The sequence below is a fragment of the Phodopus roborovskii genome, unplaced genomic scaffold, assembly GCF_943737965.1.
Source record: "Phodopus roborovskii unplaced genomic scaffold, PHOROB, whole genome shotgun sequence".
Lineage (NCBI taxonomy): Eukaryota > Metazoa > Chordata > Mammalia > Rodentia > Cricetidae > Phodopus > Phodopus roborovskii.
This window is the reverse complement of record NW_026125295.1, coordinates 13,387,206-13,400,641: the sequence shown is the minus strand read 5'-3', so window position 1 is coordinate 13,400,641 and position 13,436 is coordinate 13,387,206. Positions and strand designations below refer to the sequence as shown.

At 49.9% G+C, this 13,436-nt stretch overlaps 3 protein-coding genes across 8 annotated transcripts in view; 2 read left to right on the top strand and 1 right to left on the bottom strand.

The window, feature by feature from the left end:
• Qrich1 (glutamine rich 1) overlaps positions 1-3,895 on the top strand; it is a 33,084-nt gene extending 29,189 nt beyond the window's left edge. For all 5 annotated transcript variants that reach the window (XM_051204072.1, XM_051204087.1, XM_051204107.1 and 2 more), the window contains 4 exons: positions 321-429; positions 745-896; positions 1,362-1,452; positions 2,911-3,895. In XM_051204072.1, coding sequence (XP_051060029.1) covers positions 321-429; positions 745-896; positions 1,362-1,452; positions 2,911-3,103 — 545 coding nt within the window. In that variant the 3' untranslated portion in view covers positions 3,104-3,895. The remainder of the gene's footprint in view (positions 1-320; positions 430-744; positions 897-1,361; positions 1,453-2,910) is intronic.
• Positions 3,896-4,144: 249 nt separating this feature from the next.
• The window catches only part of Impdh2 (inosine monophosphate dehydrogenase 2), a 134,829-nt gene continuing 125,537 nt past the window's right edge, over positions 4,145-13,436 (top strand). The window contains exons 1-14 of one of the 2 annotated variants that reach the window (XM_051203995.1): positions 4,145-4,314; positions 4,740-4,788; positions 5,317-5,418; positions 5,519-5,593; positions 5,903-6,109; positions 6,601-6,688; positions 6,759-6,958; positions 7,043-7,133; positions 7,215-7,310; positions 8,279-8,422; positions 8,507-8,651; positions 8,750-8,893; positions 8,983-9,066; positions 9,157-9,180. In XM_051203995.1, the coding sequence (XP_051059952.1) occupies positions 4,217-4,314; positions 4,740-4,788; positions 5,317-5,418; positions 5,519-5,593; positions 5,903-6,109; positions 6,601-6,688; positions 6,759-6,958; positions 7,043-7,133; positions 7,215-7,310; positions 8,279-8,422; positions 8,507-8,651; positions 8,750-8,893; positions 8,983-9,066; positions 9,157-9,178 (1,545 nt within the window). In that variant the 5' untranslated portion in view covers positions 4,145-4,216 and the 3' untranslated portion in view covers positions 9,179-9,180. Of the gene's footprint in view, positions 4,315-4,739; positions 4,789-5,297; positions 5,419-5,518; positions 5,594-5,902; positions 6,110-6,600; positions 6,689-6,758; positions 6,959-7,042; positions 7,134-7,214; positions 7,311-8,278; positions 8,423-8,506; positions 8,652-8,749; positions 8,894-8,982; positions 9,067-9,156; positions 9,181-13,436 lie in introns of both variants that reach the window. The other variant, XM_051204002.1, reaches the window with a different exon arrangement.
• On the bottom strand, positions 9,546-11,317 carry Ndufaf3 (NADH:ubiquinone oxidoreductase complex assembly factor 3). The gene is made up of 5 exons (XM_051204035.1): positions 10,537-11,317; positions 10,262-10,457; positions 10,050-10,116; positions 9,838-9,938; positions 9,546-9,753 (listed from the first exon to the last, which is right to left on the bottom strand). Exons 1-5 carry the CDS (start codon positions 10,743-10,745, stop codon positions 9,637-9,639), a joined length of 690 nt encoding a protein of 229 aa, XP_051059992.1. The 5' UTR covers positions 10,746-11,317; the 3' UTR covers positions 9,546-9,636.

Genomic DNA, 13,436 nt, shown 5'->3' with positions numbered 1-13,436 from the left:
AGTTTATTTTCCTTAAGCACACTCCTTTTACCCTAACCCTCTTTGATGGGGGTATGGAGATCAAATAGCAACAGTCATAGAAACCTGTGGCTCTTCATAGCAGCAGCAACAGAGGTTTCAAGCTTAATGAGAAACAAATAGCCATTTTCAGGTTTTGCAGCCCAAGGGTCTGTGCTTTAACTAGCTCTAGATTATTTAGCCACGCCCTAGGGATAATTCCCATTAGGATTGTGTTCCTGTGTAGTCCTTGTCACTTTTGGTCCTAGTGTTTGTGGACCTCTTGTCATCCAGTTGCTGCAGTGCTATTCTGTTCCACCTAGGCTATGTTCTGCCCAGTCACGTGACTGAAGAGATGCTGTGGGAATGCAAGCAGCTTGGGGCACATTCCCCTTCCACACTGCTGACCACCCTCATGTTCTTTAACACCAAGTAAGTATTCTAGAAGCTATGTACTTAGCTACTTCTGAAACCTACCCGGTTCGGAGAGTGGAAACACCAGGACTTCTGTATTCCTTTGCCACATTTCAGAAATTTCCAGCTAGTTTGGGTTCCTTTTTGGCTGCATTTTTGTATAGTGAATGTTAAGGTGCAAACAGCCTTGCTGGACCCCTTCAGTCCATTTTAACCTGGCCTTACCCAGATCTTGGAAGTGGGGATGGTTCATCTGAGTCTCTAGTGGGCTGAAGTAAGTCATTGTATCCTGGCATCCCTCTTTTTCTTGCCTTGCTTGTGCTTGTGGTCCAGGTACTTCCTGTTGAAGACAGTAGATCAGCACATGAAGCTGGCTTTCTCCAAGGTCCTTCGACAGACAAAGAAGAACCCCTCAAATCCTAAGGATAAAAGTACGAGTATCCGCTATCTGAAGGCCCTCGGGATCCATCAGACTGGCCAGAAAGGTAGTGAAAGGAACCCGGAACGACAGCAAGCAGTAATGCTTACCCTGCCTGTCTTTATCCTTGTGGGGATGGGTCTAAGTTGAGGTTGTTTGGACAGAAATTGTCTACTTCCTTCTCCTTGGCCAAAACCTGAACATTTCTCACAGAGTCAGGGATGACCTGGGGAACATAGCTGCTTGCCTTTTTGTCGTCCATGCCTTGTCCCTTTCCTCTTTTACCCAGTCTTTCCTTGTTGGGGAGGTTGAATGCTTAAAGTTACTACTGATCTAGGCTTACACTAGTCTAGTACCAGGTCTGTGCTATATGTGTATATTTCTAATTATTTGTGTATGCATACGTGTGTATATTTATGCCCACGTGCATGTCCATGCACAGCTGCCTCCTTGCAAGTGATCAAAGAACAACTTGAAGTCAGTTTTTCATTCTGTTGAGTCATGTTGATTGAACTCATGTTTGTTTTAATAGTTACAGATGACATGTATGCAGAACAGACAGAGAATCCAGAGAATCCATTGAGGTGTCCTATCAAGCTATACGATTTCTACCTCTTCAAATGGTGAGGAGGCTTTGTACACTAACCATACATGTGAATGTGTGTGTTTGTATGTTGAGAGGATGGACTTGAACTCCTGATTCACTCATCTACCTCCCGTGCACTACTAAATCTGACTTTGATATTTAGTCTTTGGAAATGATTTCCTTTCAGACCAGAACTACAAAAATGCCCTCCGTGAAAAGATGGAGATACAGAATAAGCATGCACACAGATACTGAAGTGGTGTGTGCCACCATACCTGACCAAAGAACTTGTTTGCTTTGAAAAAAATGTGTGATAATACACAACATATACAAGGGATCATGGAACTGTGACTGCCACTTTTTTGGAGACAGCGTCTCTCTGTAGCTTTGGCCACCTAGAATTCTGTAAACCAGGCTGGCCTTTCACTCACAAGATTGCCTTTGAACTCTGATAGTTCTGTTCATAGAGGAGGTATACAAATACAAAGCCTGTCTCCCCCCCCCCCCCCATCAGATAGTGAACATGGTCAGTGGTCATGGTCCTGTACCATTCTGCCTCTGATTTTGTTGCTGCTACCAGCATCAGCAGGTGTTAATGTTCATTTACCTTTTTTTTTTCTTGTCCCAGCAGTTTGGTGTATCCTCTTTATATCAGTGTCAAAAGGAGCTTTTGTGGTTGGGGGTGTTTCTATCATGTTAGATTAAAACCCTCACTGGTTTCTCACTACTCTACAAATAATCTTATATCATCAACAAAACCTCTAGTGCACATCCATTGCTGGTACATGTCTGCTTCTTTTGGCCTATACCCATACTTTGCATCCAAGGGCATTAAGCTTTCTCTTCTTGACTGGACACAGCTTCAGGGAAGCGTTGTCTTTGCCCCTGAGTAATTCCTCTGCACTCAACTTCTGTCAGATGTTGAGTATTTCTGTAATTTTGTTAGTCAGGAACTCTACAATTTTTCCTGCTCCCTTCTTTAACAGCTGTACCCAATATAGCTCTGGTGCACATAGAGGTTCATTACATTTGGAACACATGGATAAATAGTTGTGTGATGATGGGTGGAGTGTGCTAGGTACTGAAGAGGTGCAGCACTGGGCTGGAGGTGGGAGTGAGCCCAGATAATACCTGTATTGGGCAAGTAGAGAACACTGTTTAACTGCCTAGAGGTAGATCTAGGTCCTGAAGTCTGCTGCAAGTGGAACAGAGATAGATTTAAGTAGTCCAACCTGAGGTGTACTAGGCAAGTACAGCAAGTGACTTATCATAATGTGTTTATATAACGGACAAAAAGAAGCACCTTGTCACTGGCGTTTACAGTGGCCCCAGTTGAGTTCCTGGTGTGGTATGTGGAGTACATGGAACTCCATAGCTATGTTACACCTTCAGATCTCCTACCTCAAGAGCTTTTCATAGAATGTCTGTTTGGGAGGCTCAGGCTGGAAGAGTTAAAATTATGCTATTATCCATCGTTTACTGAAATATGCTTCAGCCCCCAGAGTGTGAAAGGCCGAAATGACACCTTTTACCTGACACCTGAGCCGGTGGTGGCTCCCAACAGCCCAATTTGGTACTCAGTCCAGCCTATCAGCAGAGAACAGATGGGACAGATGCTGACCCGGATCTTGGTTATACGGGAAATTCAAGAAGCCATTGCCGTGGCCAGCGCAACCACCATGCACTGAGGTGCTTCAGCACAGCAGGCAAATCCAGGAAAAACCAGACAAAGACTTTTACACTAAAGAAGAGGCCTCCGTTTTTTCTTTCCTTTTTCTTTCTTTCTTTCTTTCTTTTTTTTTTTTTTTTTTTTTTTTTTTTTTTTTTTTTTTTTAATGTTTTTCAGGCTACTTCTGATGAAAAATAATGTAAAAGACAACATTGCCCCTTTGCATCTTCATAGACCTGGGTAGACCCCTTGGTTCATGGGGCTCTGAGTTTTCTGAGAGCCAGATGTTCTAGGAAGTAGCTGGCTTTTTCTTTCTCTTTTTTTCTTTTGTCTGGGGCATGGGGAAAGGGACTTGGACTGTTGAGACAAATATGGGCCCTTCCCTTCCTCAAGGAAGATGGAGCTGCTGATGATCAACCCTCCTGGAAATCTCCACCTGACCTTCACTTTGGACTGGCAGGCTTTACTGACTACATGGAGCCACGGCTTTTTTCTTCATGCTCAGACATATGCTTAGCATCTTAATGAAAGAAAAATGAGGGGAACTTCAATTATGATTTTATTAAAGACAATTTCTATTACACCCTCCTTTATGACAAGTGACATAGATGTTAAAGTAAAAACTTTACCATGCCTTTTTTGTTTTTTGTTTTTTCCTTTTGGCCTAACATTGAGGCCTTAAACCTGAGGCTCCTGTGCCTGATGGAATTCTTGTAACATACACTTGTGTATCATATAAAGATACCACTCTTTCTCTTATGTATTCTTATTCTAGTTGTTTATTAAGAATGACAAGCACGTCTTTTCAGCACACTAGTGTATAATGTGTCTTTATTTGGGGAGGAGTTTTTCGGGCCAAGATCCGGCTGGGGGTGGGGGAGCCATGGGAGCCATGGGACCGGAAACAGCCTTCCAGAATAAGGGCCTGGGAATGCAATGAGCATGCGTTCCTTTTCCCAGCTAACCCCGCCCCCGTATAAGGCGTGGCTCCAGCGTGCACGCCCTACGTTCTGGCGTCAGCGACGCACACGGCGTAGTGACGAAATCGTGTGGTTTATATTGGCGCGGTCCAGACGGCAGAGGCCTCTGCGGCGCGGTCCTCGGAGGCACGCGTCCGTGTTCCTCGTTGGTCATGGCGGACTACCTAATTAGCGGTGGCACGTCTTACGTGCCAGACGACGGACTCACAGCTCAGCAGCTCTTCAACTGCGGGGATGGCCTCACCTACAAGTGCGGGTCTAGGGCACCCATCTGGGCGAGGCGAGGGGGCCGCACGCTGGCCGAGGAGGCCGGATGAGGGCTTCATCGAAGCTCTGGGAGCGGACATGGGGAACGGGTTCGGGGAATTAATTACCTATCTCTGGAGAATGATTTTGACAGATGTGGCGCCAGGGCTGGGGTGGAAAGCGTAGTTTCAACGGTACTTAGGACTGAGTCTTAAGACTCTGTTCTCTGGACATGTGGGATTGTCAGTGTGCAGGAGCACTGACAGCTAGCTCGTTGGCAGAAGAGCCCCTGCCCCTAATCCACCCAGTGCCATCTTGCCTGTGGCGCATGCCCTCAGTACAACTCCCTGCCCAGAGCTTTATGGGATATATGGAGTTGGAGTCTCTTGGGTTAGAAGCCTGAGAGTTCTGCCTAATTCCCTCCTACAGCGATTTTCTCATTCTTCCTGGGTATATCGACTTCACTGCAGACCAAGTGGTAAGTATAAGTGACTTGGTTTTTCTATTTTGTTTTTGAAATCGTCTTCCTATATGTCTGTGTGGCCCGTCTGGAACTAGTTATGTTGACGAGGCTGACCCCAAACTGCTCCGGCTTCTGACTAGAGTGCTGAGATTACAGTAGGCATGTGCCACCATGCCCATTCTAGGAATTACGTTGTGAACATCAAGGAGTTGGGAAGGTGTTGCTGCTTGGTTGCTTGCTTTTTTGGTGTTTTCGAGACAGGGTTTTTCTATCCTATGGAACTCTCTCTGTAGATCAGGTTGGCCTCAAACTCAGATCCACCTTCCTCTGCCTCCAGAGTGCTGGGATTAAAGGTGTGTGTCATCACACCCAGCTGATGCTGCTGTTTGTTAATGTGAGCTATAGGAGAATTAATTGGCTTTGGGAAGTAGGGTAGAGTCAATGGAATGATCTTTCTGGTGAGCATGCCGGTGATCCAGAGCCATTTTATGGACCCTGAGGAATAAGCTGTGTTTTTCCTTTAGTGGTCTTTTATCTCCTCAGGATTTGACCTCGGCTCTAACTAAGAAGATCACACTGAAGACCCCATTGGTTTCCTCACCTATGGACACTGTCACAGAGGCTGGAATGGCCATTGCAATGGCGGTGAGCCTAGAGGGTCGTGAGAGGACAGGGCAGGGTGCCATCTCTGCCAAGTACTGTGCCTCGCATCCATCACTCACTGACGTTTGTGTCCATCTTTTAGCTTACAGGAGGTATTGGTTTCATTCACCACAACTGTACACCTGAATTCCAGGCCAATGAAGTTCGGAAAGTGAAGGTCAGAAGGGCAAGGATCATGGCCAGAATCTCCTGGGAATTACACAGAGGTGGAGTGGGTGGAAATGGAGGGTTTGTTGTGCTAACTAAGGGTCCTTTCTTCCCACTGTCAGGGTTATTTCCTGAGGAGAAAGCCTTGTTTCTTAAGCTAGTGCACAGTGCTTCCAGCCCACCCATGTCCTTATTAGAGGGGTTGATTGGGTTCTGGGCGCTGCCATGCAGGACACCTAGACATGGACCTATGCATTAGACTAGGAGGTTACTGAGAATGATTCCAAAGATGCAATGATCTTCTCACCATCTCTTCCAGAAATATGAACAGGGATTCATCACTGATCCTGTGGTCCTTAGCCCCAAGGATCGTGTGCGGGATGTTTTTGAAGCCAAAGCCAGGCATGGCTTCTGTGGTATCCCCATCACAGATACAGGCCGAATGGGGAGTCGATTGGTGGGCATCATTTCTTCAAGGGACATTGATTTTCTCAAGGAGGAAGAGCATGACCGTTTCTTGGAGGAGGTAGGTGCCAATAATGTAGAACAACCAAGGTCTAACGACCCAGGCTGAAGAAGGGCAGTTTGTTTACGCTGTGAATTACTCATTGTCTGGCCACAAAAAAAAACACCCGCCATGTTTCAGACTTCATGATGTTCTGCATCCCTTGTACCTGTAGGGACTCTGATGACAAAATATCTGCTATGTGCTAGCATTCATGCTTTGTTTATTTATTTATTTTCTATGCTTAAAGTGGGGAGTAGTTCTTGACCTTTCTGGTTTGTGTGGGTTTTTTGTTTGTTTGTTTTTGTGTGTGTTTGTTTTTTGTGTTTGTTTGTTTGTTTCTCTATGAGAGGCTTCTCCCTATACTGTGTTCTTCCTTAAGTTTCACTAACTTGAATGGTATAATGGCTACTGGGTACCTGTCTGGAGGGGTGGTTGTTGTGCTTGGATAATGCTGCCTGTGGGGAAAGGAGGGTCCTGATCCGACTCTTCTGCCCTCATGACTCATCTAGATCATGACAAAGAGGGAGGATTTGGTGGTAGCCCCTGCAGGCATCACTCTGAAGGAGGCAAATGAAATTCTGCAGCGAAGTAAAAAGGGTAAGTCCTGAAGGCGGGAAGGAGCACAGAAACATTCAGGGTTCTGATTCACATCCTGGCGTGTCTTCAGGAAAGTTGCCTATTGTGAATGAAGATGATGAGCTGGTAGCCATCATTGCCCGGACAGACCTGAAGAAGAATCGTGATTACCCACTGGCCTCCAAAGATGCCAAAAAGCAGCTACTATGTGGGGCAGCCATTGGTACTCATGAGGATGACAAATATAGGCTGGACTTACTTGCCCTTGCTGGTGTGGATGTAGTGGTTTTGGTAAGCTACAGTGTAAGGCGGGTGGGATTGTAGGGGTGATTGCCAGCCATATCATGGTGTAGCTAGAATTTCTTCCTGTCCTAGGACTCTTCCCAGGGAAACTCCATTTTCCAAATCAATATGATCAAATACATCAAGGAGAAATACCCCAATCTCCAAGTCATCGGAGGCAATGGTAAGAAGGCAGCACTGGTGGGTAAGGATTTTCAAGCTCTCTCCCACAGAGACCCTCATTATCCTTTCCCTTTCCCTGTAGTGGTCACTGCTGCCCAAGCCAAGAACCTCATAGATGCAGGAGTGGATGCTCTGCGCGTTGGCATGGGGTGTGGTTCCATCTGCATTACCCAGGAAGGTAAATGTGCTTTCATTGGAGCCAATGGCTCTTAGGGGAACTTCGAGTTCTACAGGGGCAATTCTAGGGCCAAACAGGCCTCTTGGATGGGTGACATGGCTGGAAGCAAGACAAGTTCTTGTCACCCCTCACCTGCCACTACTTGCCTAGCCTGGCCTACTTGCTCCTGCTCTGTGCCCTCTCTAAACTCTGGTCTGTTTGTTTTATTTAGCGGCTCCCAAGATCCCACCAGACATAAAGTCCCACAGCCCCAAATGCCCTTCCACTGTCTCGGGCTGCTATAGTAAGTCCGGCCCGGCGCACTGGCCCTGCCCAGCTGCCCACTGCCCGGCTGCTTGGTTGACTGTAGCTGTAGCTCCCAGGGTTTGTGGTGCTGTTGGGTGGGCAGGGCAAACATGTACAGACCATGGTTTGGGGGCTGCTTGAGATCACAGCTCCTTCCTAGGGTGCTTAGAGCAGGACCTCCTTCCTGAGGTAGGCCCTGCTCTGCCCACATTCTCTGCAATAGGCATGGCTCAACAACCAATTCTTGAGCCTGGCAGGAAAACTGCTAACACCTCTCTTTTCTCCATTACTATACTATTGTAATATACTATTACTATACTATACTATTGCCCCAGTCTTGCCTGAGCTGCCCATTATACAGGAAGGGCTAGGCCTGACTTGGTGTCCCCGAATACTACTAACTGCACGGTTACTCTTTCCCCGTCTGATAGCAGCTGCGCGGGGCTTCCCGGCTGCTATAAACTGCATGTGCCTGAGACTGCACTGGGCCCTGCGCACATGCACTCAGCAGAGGCAAAGCCATGGCAGCTATTTGTACTATTCAAGGCAGATGAGCTAGCAGCCATCTCAGACAACTTTTCTTTCAGCTACTGACTTTTGATATAGGTGTCTTTCAGAGCTCCTGGGTCCCTGTAAGTGGCCCTTGTATCCCATCCCAATATCACACATCCGTCTTTCAACAGTGTTGGCCTGTGGGCGGCCCCAAGCAACAGCAGTGTACAAGGTTTCTGAGTATGCTCGGCGCTTTGGTGTTCCTGTTATTGCTGATGGGGGAATCCAAAATGTGGGTCATATTGCCAAAGCTTTGGCTCTTGGAGCTTCTACAGGTGAGGCCTAGTCACCTGAGGGCCAGGTGGTGCCCCTTTCCTAAACTGCTCAGATTCAGCCCTAGCTCATTCATCTATCCACAGTCATGATGGGCTCCCTCTTGGCTGCCACCACGGAGGCCCCTGGTGAGTACTTCTTCTCAGATGGGATCCGGCTAAAAAAGTACCGCGGTATGGGTTCTCTCGATGCCATGGACAAGCATCTCAGCAGCCAAAACCGATATTTCAGGTAGGACAGGCAAACAACTAAGTCCCCACCACCACCAAACCCTGCATCTGGTCTTGTCCCTGTGCTAACTTTGCCTGTTAATTTGCCTATTCCAACAGCGAAGCTGATAAAATCAAAGTGGCCCAAGGAGTTTCAGGGGCTGTGCAGGACAAAGGGTCTATCCATAAGTTCGTCCCTTACTTGATTGCTGGCATCCAGCATTCCTGTCAGGACATTGGTGCCAAGAGCTTAACTCAAGTCCGGTGAGCTCTTGGGTAGTGGCGCATGAGTAGAGGGTGGGGCAGGGCCAGCTACTACTGTCTGCATCTGTCTAATACCTGCTTTTCTGCAGAGCCATGATGTACTCTGGGGAACTGAAATTTGAGAAGAGGACATCCTCAGCTCAGGTGGAAGGTGGTGTCCACAGCCTTCATTCGTAAGTAGCCCCTGTTCTTGGGTGGGAGTTTCTGCCAGCCTCGGACCACCTCCTTCCTGCCCTGAACTCACAGATGGTCTCTGCCTACAGGTATGAGAAGCGGCTTTTCTGAAAGAAATCCAGTATATGCCTTGAATTTTTCAATAAAAGTTTTGGAAAAAAAAGACAACTGATCTTTGAGTTGAGTAGATGCATGTCACTAGCATGTCAAAAGCACAGTCTCCCTTCTTTGGGCTCTGGCAGAGTGCTGGGTTAGTTCTAGCTCTAAAGAAGTCAGGCCGGCCATTGGGGTCCCCGTGAATCTGCATATGAGCCCGTGAGAACACTGCCACCCAGCCTGTTAGAGGTCAGGAAATCCTACATTGTCTGGGTGAAGACAGTTAAGTCTTCCATAACTCCCGGCAAGCAGCCACATTGACTCAAGTGATCCTTGTATTCAGAAGTATGACATCATCCCGAGCAAGCATGACAAGTGTCGGAAGTGCCAACAGGCAGAGGGTTGGGAAAGCACTGGCAGTCCCTGCATTCATTCTGCAGAGTGCCCGTACCCCCTTGACTGTTCCTGCTGTTTCATTTTGCAGTCTCATGCAACGAAGTGAGCATAGTCTCTCCAGGGGGGGGGATGAGGGCAGCTCCTGTCACTCGACCTTCATGGCATAGGAAGTTGAAAGTGGCGCAAGCATTGGGCTGCAATGAAAACATCGGCATTAGCATGCTTAGTGGCGCTAAGTAGGCCTAGAGTAGGTAGGATTTTCCCGCCTGAAGACCTACCGTATCCTGCACCTCCACAGCGATGCCTCGCTGCCTCATGGCCTGTAGCACTTGGGAGTGAAGCCGCTCAGTCTTGTTTCCAGTGCCCACCACTACAATCTCTATAAGGAAGGGGGAGAATGTTAACCAAGTGTTGTTTGCAACCCAGTGTTAAGGGTCTGAGAAGGGTGGCTACTTAAGGACCCAGCTCTACACACACACCCGCCCCATACCTATTCTAGGCTCCAGCATCCAGAAAAGGGAGAAGCTCTCTTCCGTGATATCTCGATGGGATCCCACCTGTATGGGAGCAGAGGCGGTTCAACATGTCAAATCTACACCGTCTACCTACAGCGATACTAAACAGGCAACAAAATAAAGCTAAATTTGCCAGGAGGGAATGACTTGGCTCTCGACTTAAATTTCACTGGAGGGTAGGGCTCACATTCCACTGGACCACTGTCTGTGGGAGCAGCGCGCACGGGCCAAACACGCGGTTTCCGTTGATCATGAATCCTCTGCTATTGTAGCTGTCGATGTACACAGCCTGAGGGAACTCTTTTTGGAGCAGAGAGATACGCGTCCGGTGGTACGCCTCATCATCCGCAGGAGAGAGCCGGTGGCCCCGTCGCGGTGTTCTCCTGCGGAGAGCTAAAGTCAGGGACTTGTGGCTAGGACGTACAACTCTGCGAGAGGTCAGGGGCGAGGCAGGGGGCTCACCACAGCAGATCCACGCGCCGACAGAGACGGAGAGGTCGCGCTCGGTACAGGCAGCGAAACCCAAGAGCAGCGGCCATGGCTGCACCGCGCTTGGTAACCGGGTCGCAGGAGTGATGGGATCGCAACGTTGTCTGTATCAGCGCAGCCACAGCGCCCCTTGCGTCCCGGAGGGCACCGCGCAACTTGGCCGGCACAGTGGGCACTGACATCTGTCTCGGTAGACTCTGTCCCCCGTGCGGTTCTTGTGTCAGCACCTGTTGCCCACCCCGCCCCAGGCCTCCACCGACTGTCCCTGGGGGCTGGGGGGCAGACACCTGCTAGCTCGGGCGCCCTCCGGGTATTGTTTAGGCGCAGCTGCGGCCTGTTGCTCGCCGTCCCAGCCATTATTCAGGGCTCCCGGGGACCCGGGCGGGGCAGCTGCGCACCTGGTCCTGTTACGAACACCTGGCCAGGGTGTGGTGCCAGCCTCCAGGCCCCTAATCCCAGGCTTTGGAGAGTCGGGCTCCGTGGGCGGGGCGGGTGGCTAAGGTTTCCCGAGCTAGTCTCGAAATCGCCGCCCTGCCCAACCGTCACCCGCGCGACCGTTGGCGGCGGCGCGGCGTTCCGTGAGAGGCGTGGCCGGACGTGGATTGGCTTCCCGGGAGCGTGAGGGGGTGTGGCCAGATGGCTTCTCCTTAAAATGGCTCCAAGTCTGCGGACTGCTAGAGCCAGCGGAAGGGCACACCGTGGCAGTGCCGGAGTAGCTGTTCGGGTGGGACTGACTGGGCCGAACCGGACCCGACGTGAAGTAACAGCGCCGGGAGCATCACCCTGTCCTCGCGCGCTCTTCCTGCGCGTACCGAGTCTCCCCTTCCCCCTGTCTTGAGCCGAGTCTAGGGCCTACTGGCGCAAGAGTCGCTGACGGCGCGCGGCTTGGGCATCTCTGCGCACCGGTTCTGTCCTGGCCTCAGGGGAACTTTGTCGCGTTCTCTGTCCGCTGGACTAGATGGGTGGGATGCTGGGCACCACCGGAGCTTTGGCTATGGGGCTCTTGCAGGGCTGGTTGCATTGGGTTCTGGGGGAGCCTGAACTGCCGCTGCTATGTGGGCCGGTTTGGCCCCTGGCACTTCGTGAGCTGGCAGCGCCACCGGACAAAGAGCCCCGAGCCTTGGGGTATCCCAGAAGTGGACGCGTGGGTTTACTTCCTCTCGGGTCCCACGGGATCGCTTCCCTCTTGGCAGATTCCGAAGTCCGCCCGTCACCGTACCAGTGGCTCCTGCTGCTTGGGACTCACAGGGCTAATCCTGCCCTTCTGATCTAATCCGGATCGGGACCTGGTCCCAGGGGAGGCCCCCGCCTTCTCCTATTGTTCTGGGGCCCAGGTGAGCGCCTCATTCTCACTAGACTGGATTACACCACCTACTTGTCTGCCCACTGGAAAGGGATGGGCAGGTTCCGGTTTGGCCCCAGGGCGAGTGACCAGGGGCAGGAGCCCTCCTCCAACGGCTGGACAGCGGGCAACGGAATCCCAAAAGCAGCTGTTGTCTCCAGAGCATTCCAGCTGCGCTTGGATTTCGTTCCCTGCTCTCCTGCCTGAGCAGCGCCCTGGCCCAAATGAGGTGGTCTCTACCCTCAGAAACACTGCTGGGCATTCTAATCCCCATCTCTCAGGTGCACCCTCAGGCTGATGGTGGCAGGCAGAGACGACAAAAAGAGCTCAGGCTGATGGCCCTCTCTGGAATCCCCGGAGAACACTGACGAGGGAGGTCCCAGGCCCTCTGTGTAGGGCCGCAATGGCGGTGAGTCCCACAGGGCCGCCCAGCCCGCAGCTCGCTAAAGATAGCGCTTCACTTCCTGGGGAAAAACCACCCCAACCGTCTTCATGGAGGGAGAGAGTAACTTAGATCACCAACTTGCCGGTGGGCCCCAGCCTGGCTAGCAGCCATACCCACATCATGGAAAGTGCTTTGGAATGACACGATCACTCCCGTTGAGTGGGCACCCAAGAAGCCATCGGGAATGTCGTGTCCGCCCAGTGCTCTTTCTGCACCTCCCAAGCAGGGCCTCAGAGCCCTGGCCCAGAGAGAGGGGCCTTGCCAAGCTTTTCTTATTCCTAGATTTCACTCTTCTCCGGAGCAAAGTGCACTAGTTGGATTCATTCATTACTGGGGGAAATGGAGACTTAAGTTACATTGAAATGAAAGCTTCAGCCAGAGGAAGGCTTTCCAGTAGCGTGCTTGCCTGGTCTGAGATCTCTGATTAGTTGCGTCTTCTGGTGATCACATTTAATTGTCTCAAACTGGCCAATTATCTAAAGAGCAATCAAAGGTGCTGGTAACACCACGTTAAAGGAAAAACATTAAAGACTGGAAATTAGGATGATTAATTCCTCAGGTACCACGAGGTGCAATTCTATCAGATTGAACTTTTATTGGGAATAAAGACATTCTATAGCATAATCAAGGGCGGAAAGAACTCAAGGGTTCTGTTTTTGTTTTGTTTTTTTAAGTAGGCAGTAAATTGTCTTTAATGGAAGATGGGCGTGGTGATGCACAACTTTAATTCCAGCACTCAGGCAGAGGTAGTGGATCTGTGTGATTTCAAGCCCAGTCTGGGTCAACCAAGGCTGTTACACAGAGAAACCCTGTCTCGAAAACTCAAATCAGGTGTCATTAATGATACAGCCTTATTCCACTGCCAATTTGTCTAACATTTTAATCTTATTTAAATGGGGCAAAATAAATAAGACATCACATAAGCACAAAGATGTGAAACGGATGACAAAGTTTGATGACAACGTGCTTAGCCTGGTGACAAAGACCCACTACCACATCAATAATTCAGGGTGACGACGAAAAAAACCCTAGGCGCAAAAATGACCCGGAGGTTTTGGGTCTAGGGCTCACGAATGCAGGAAGAAC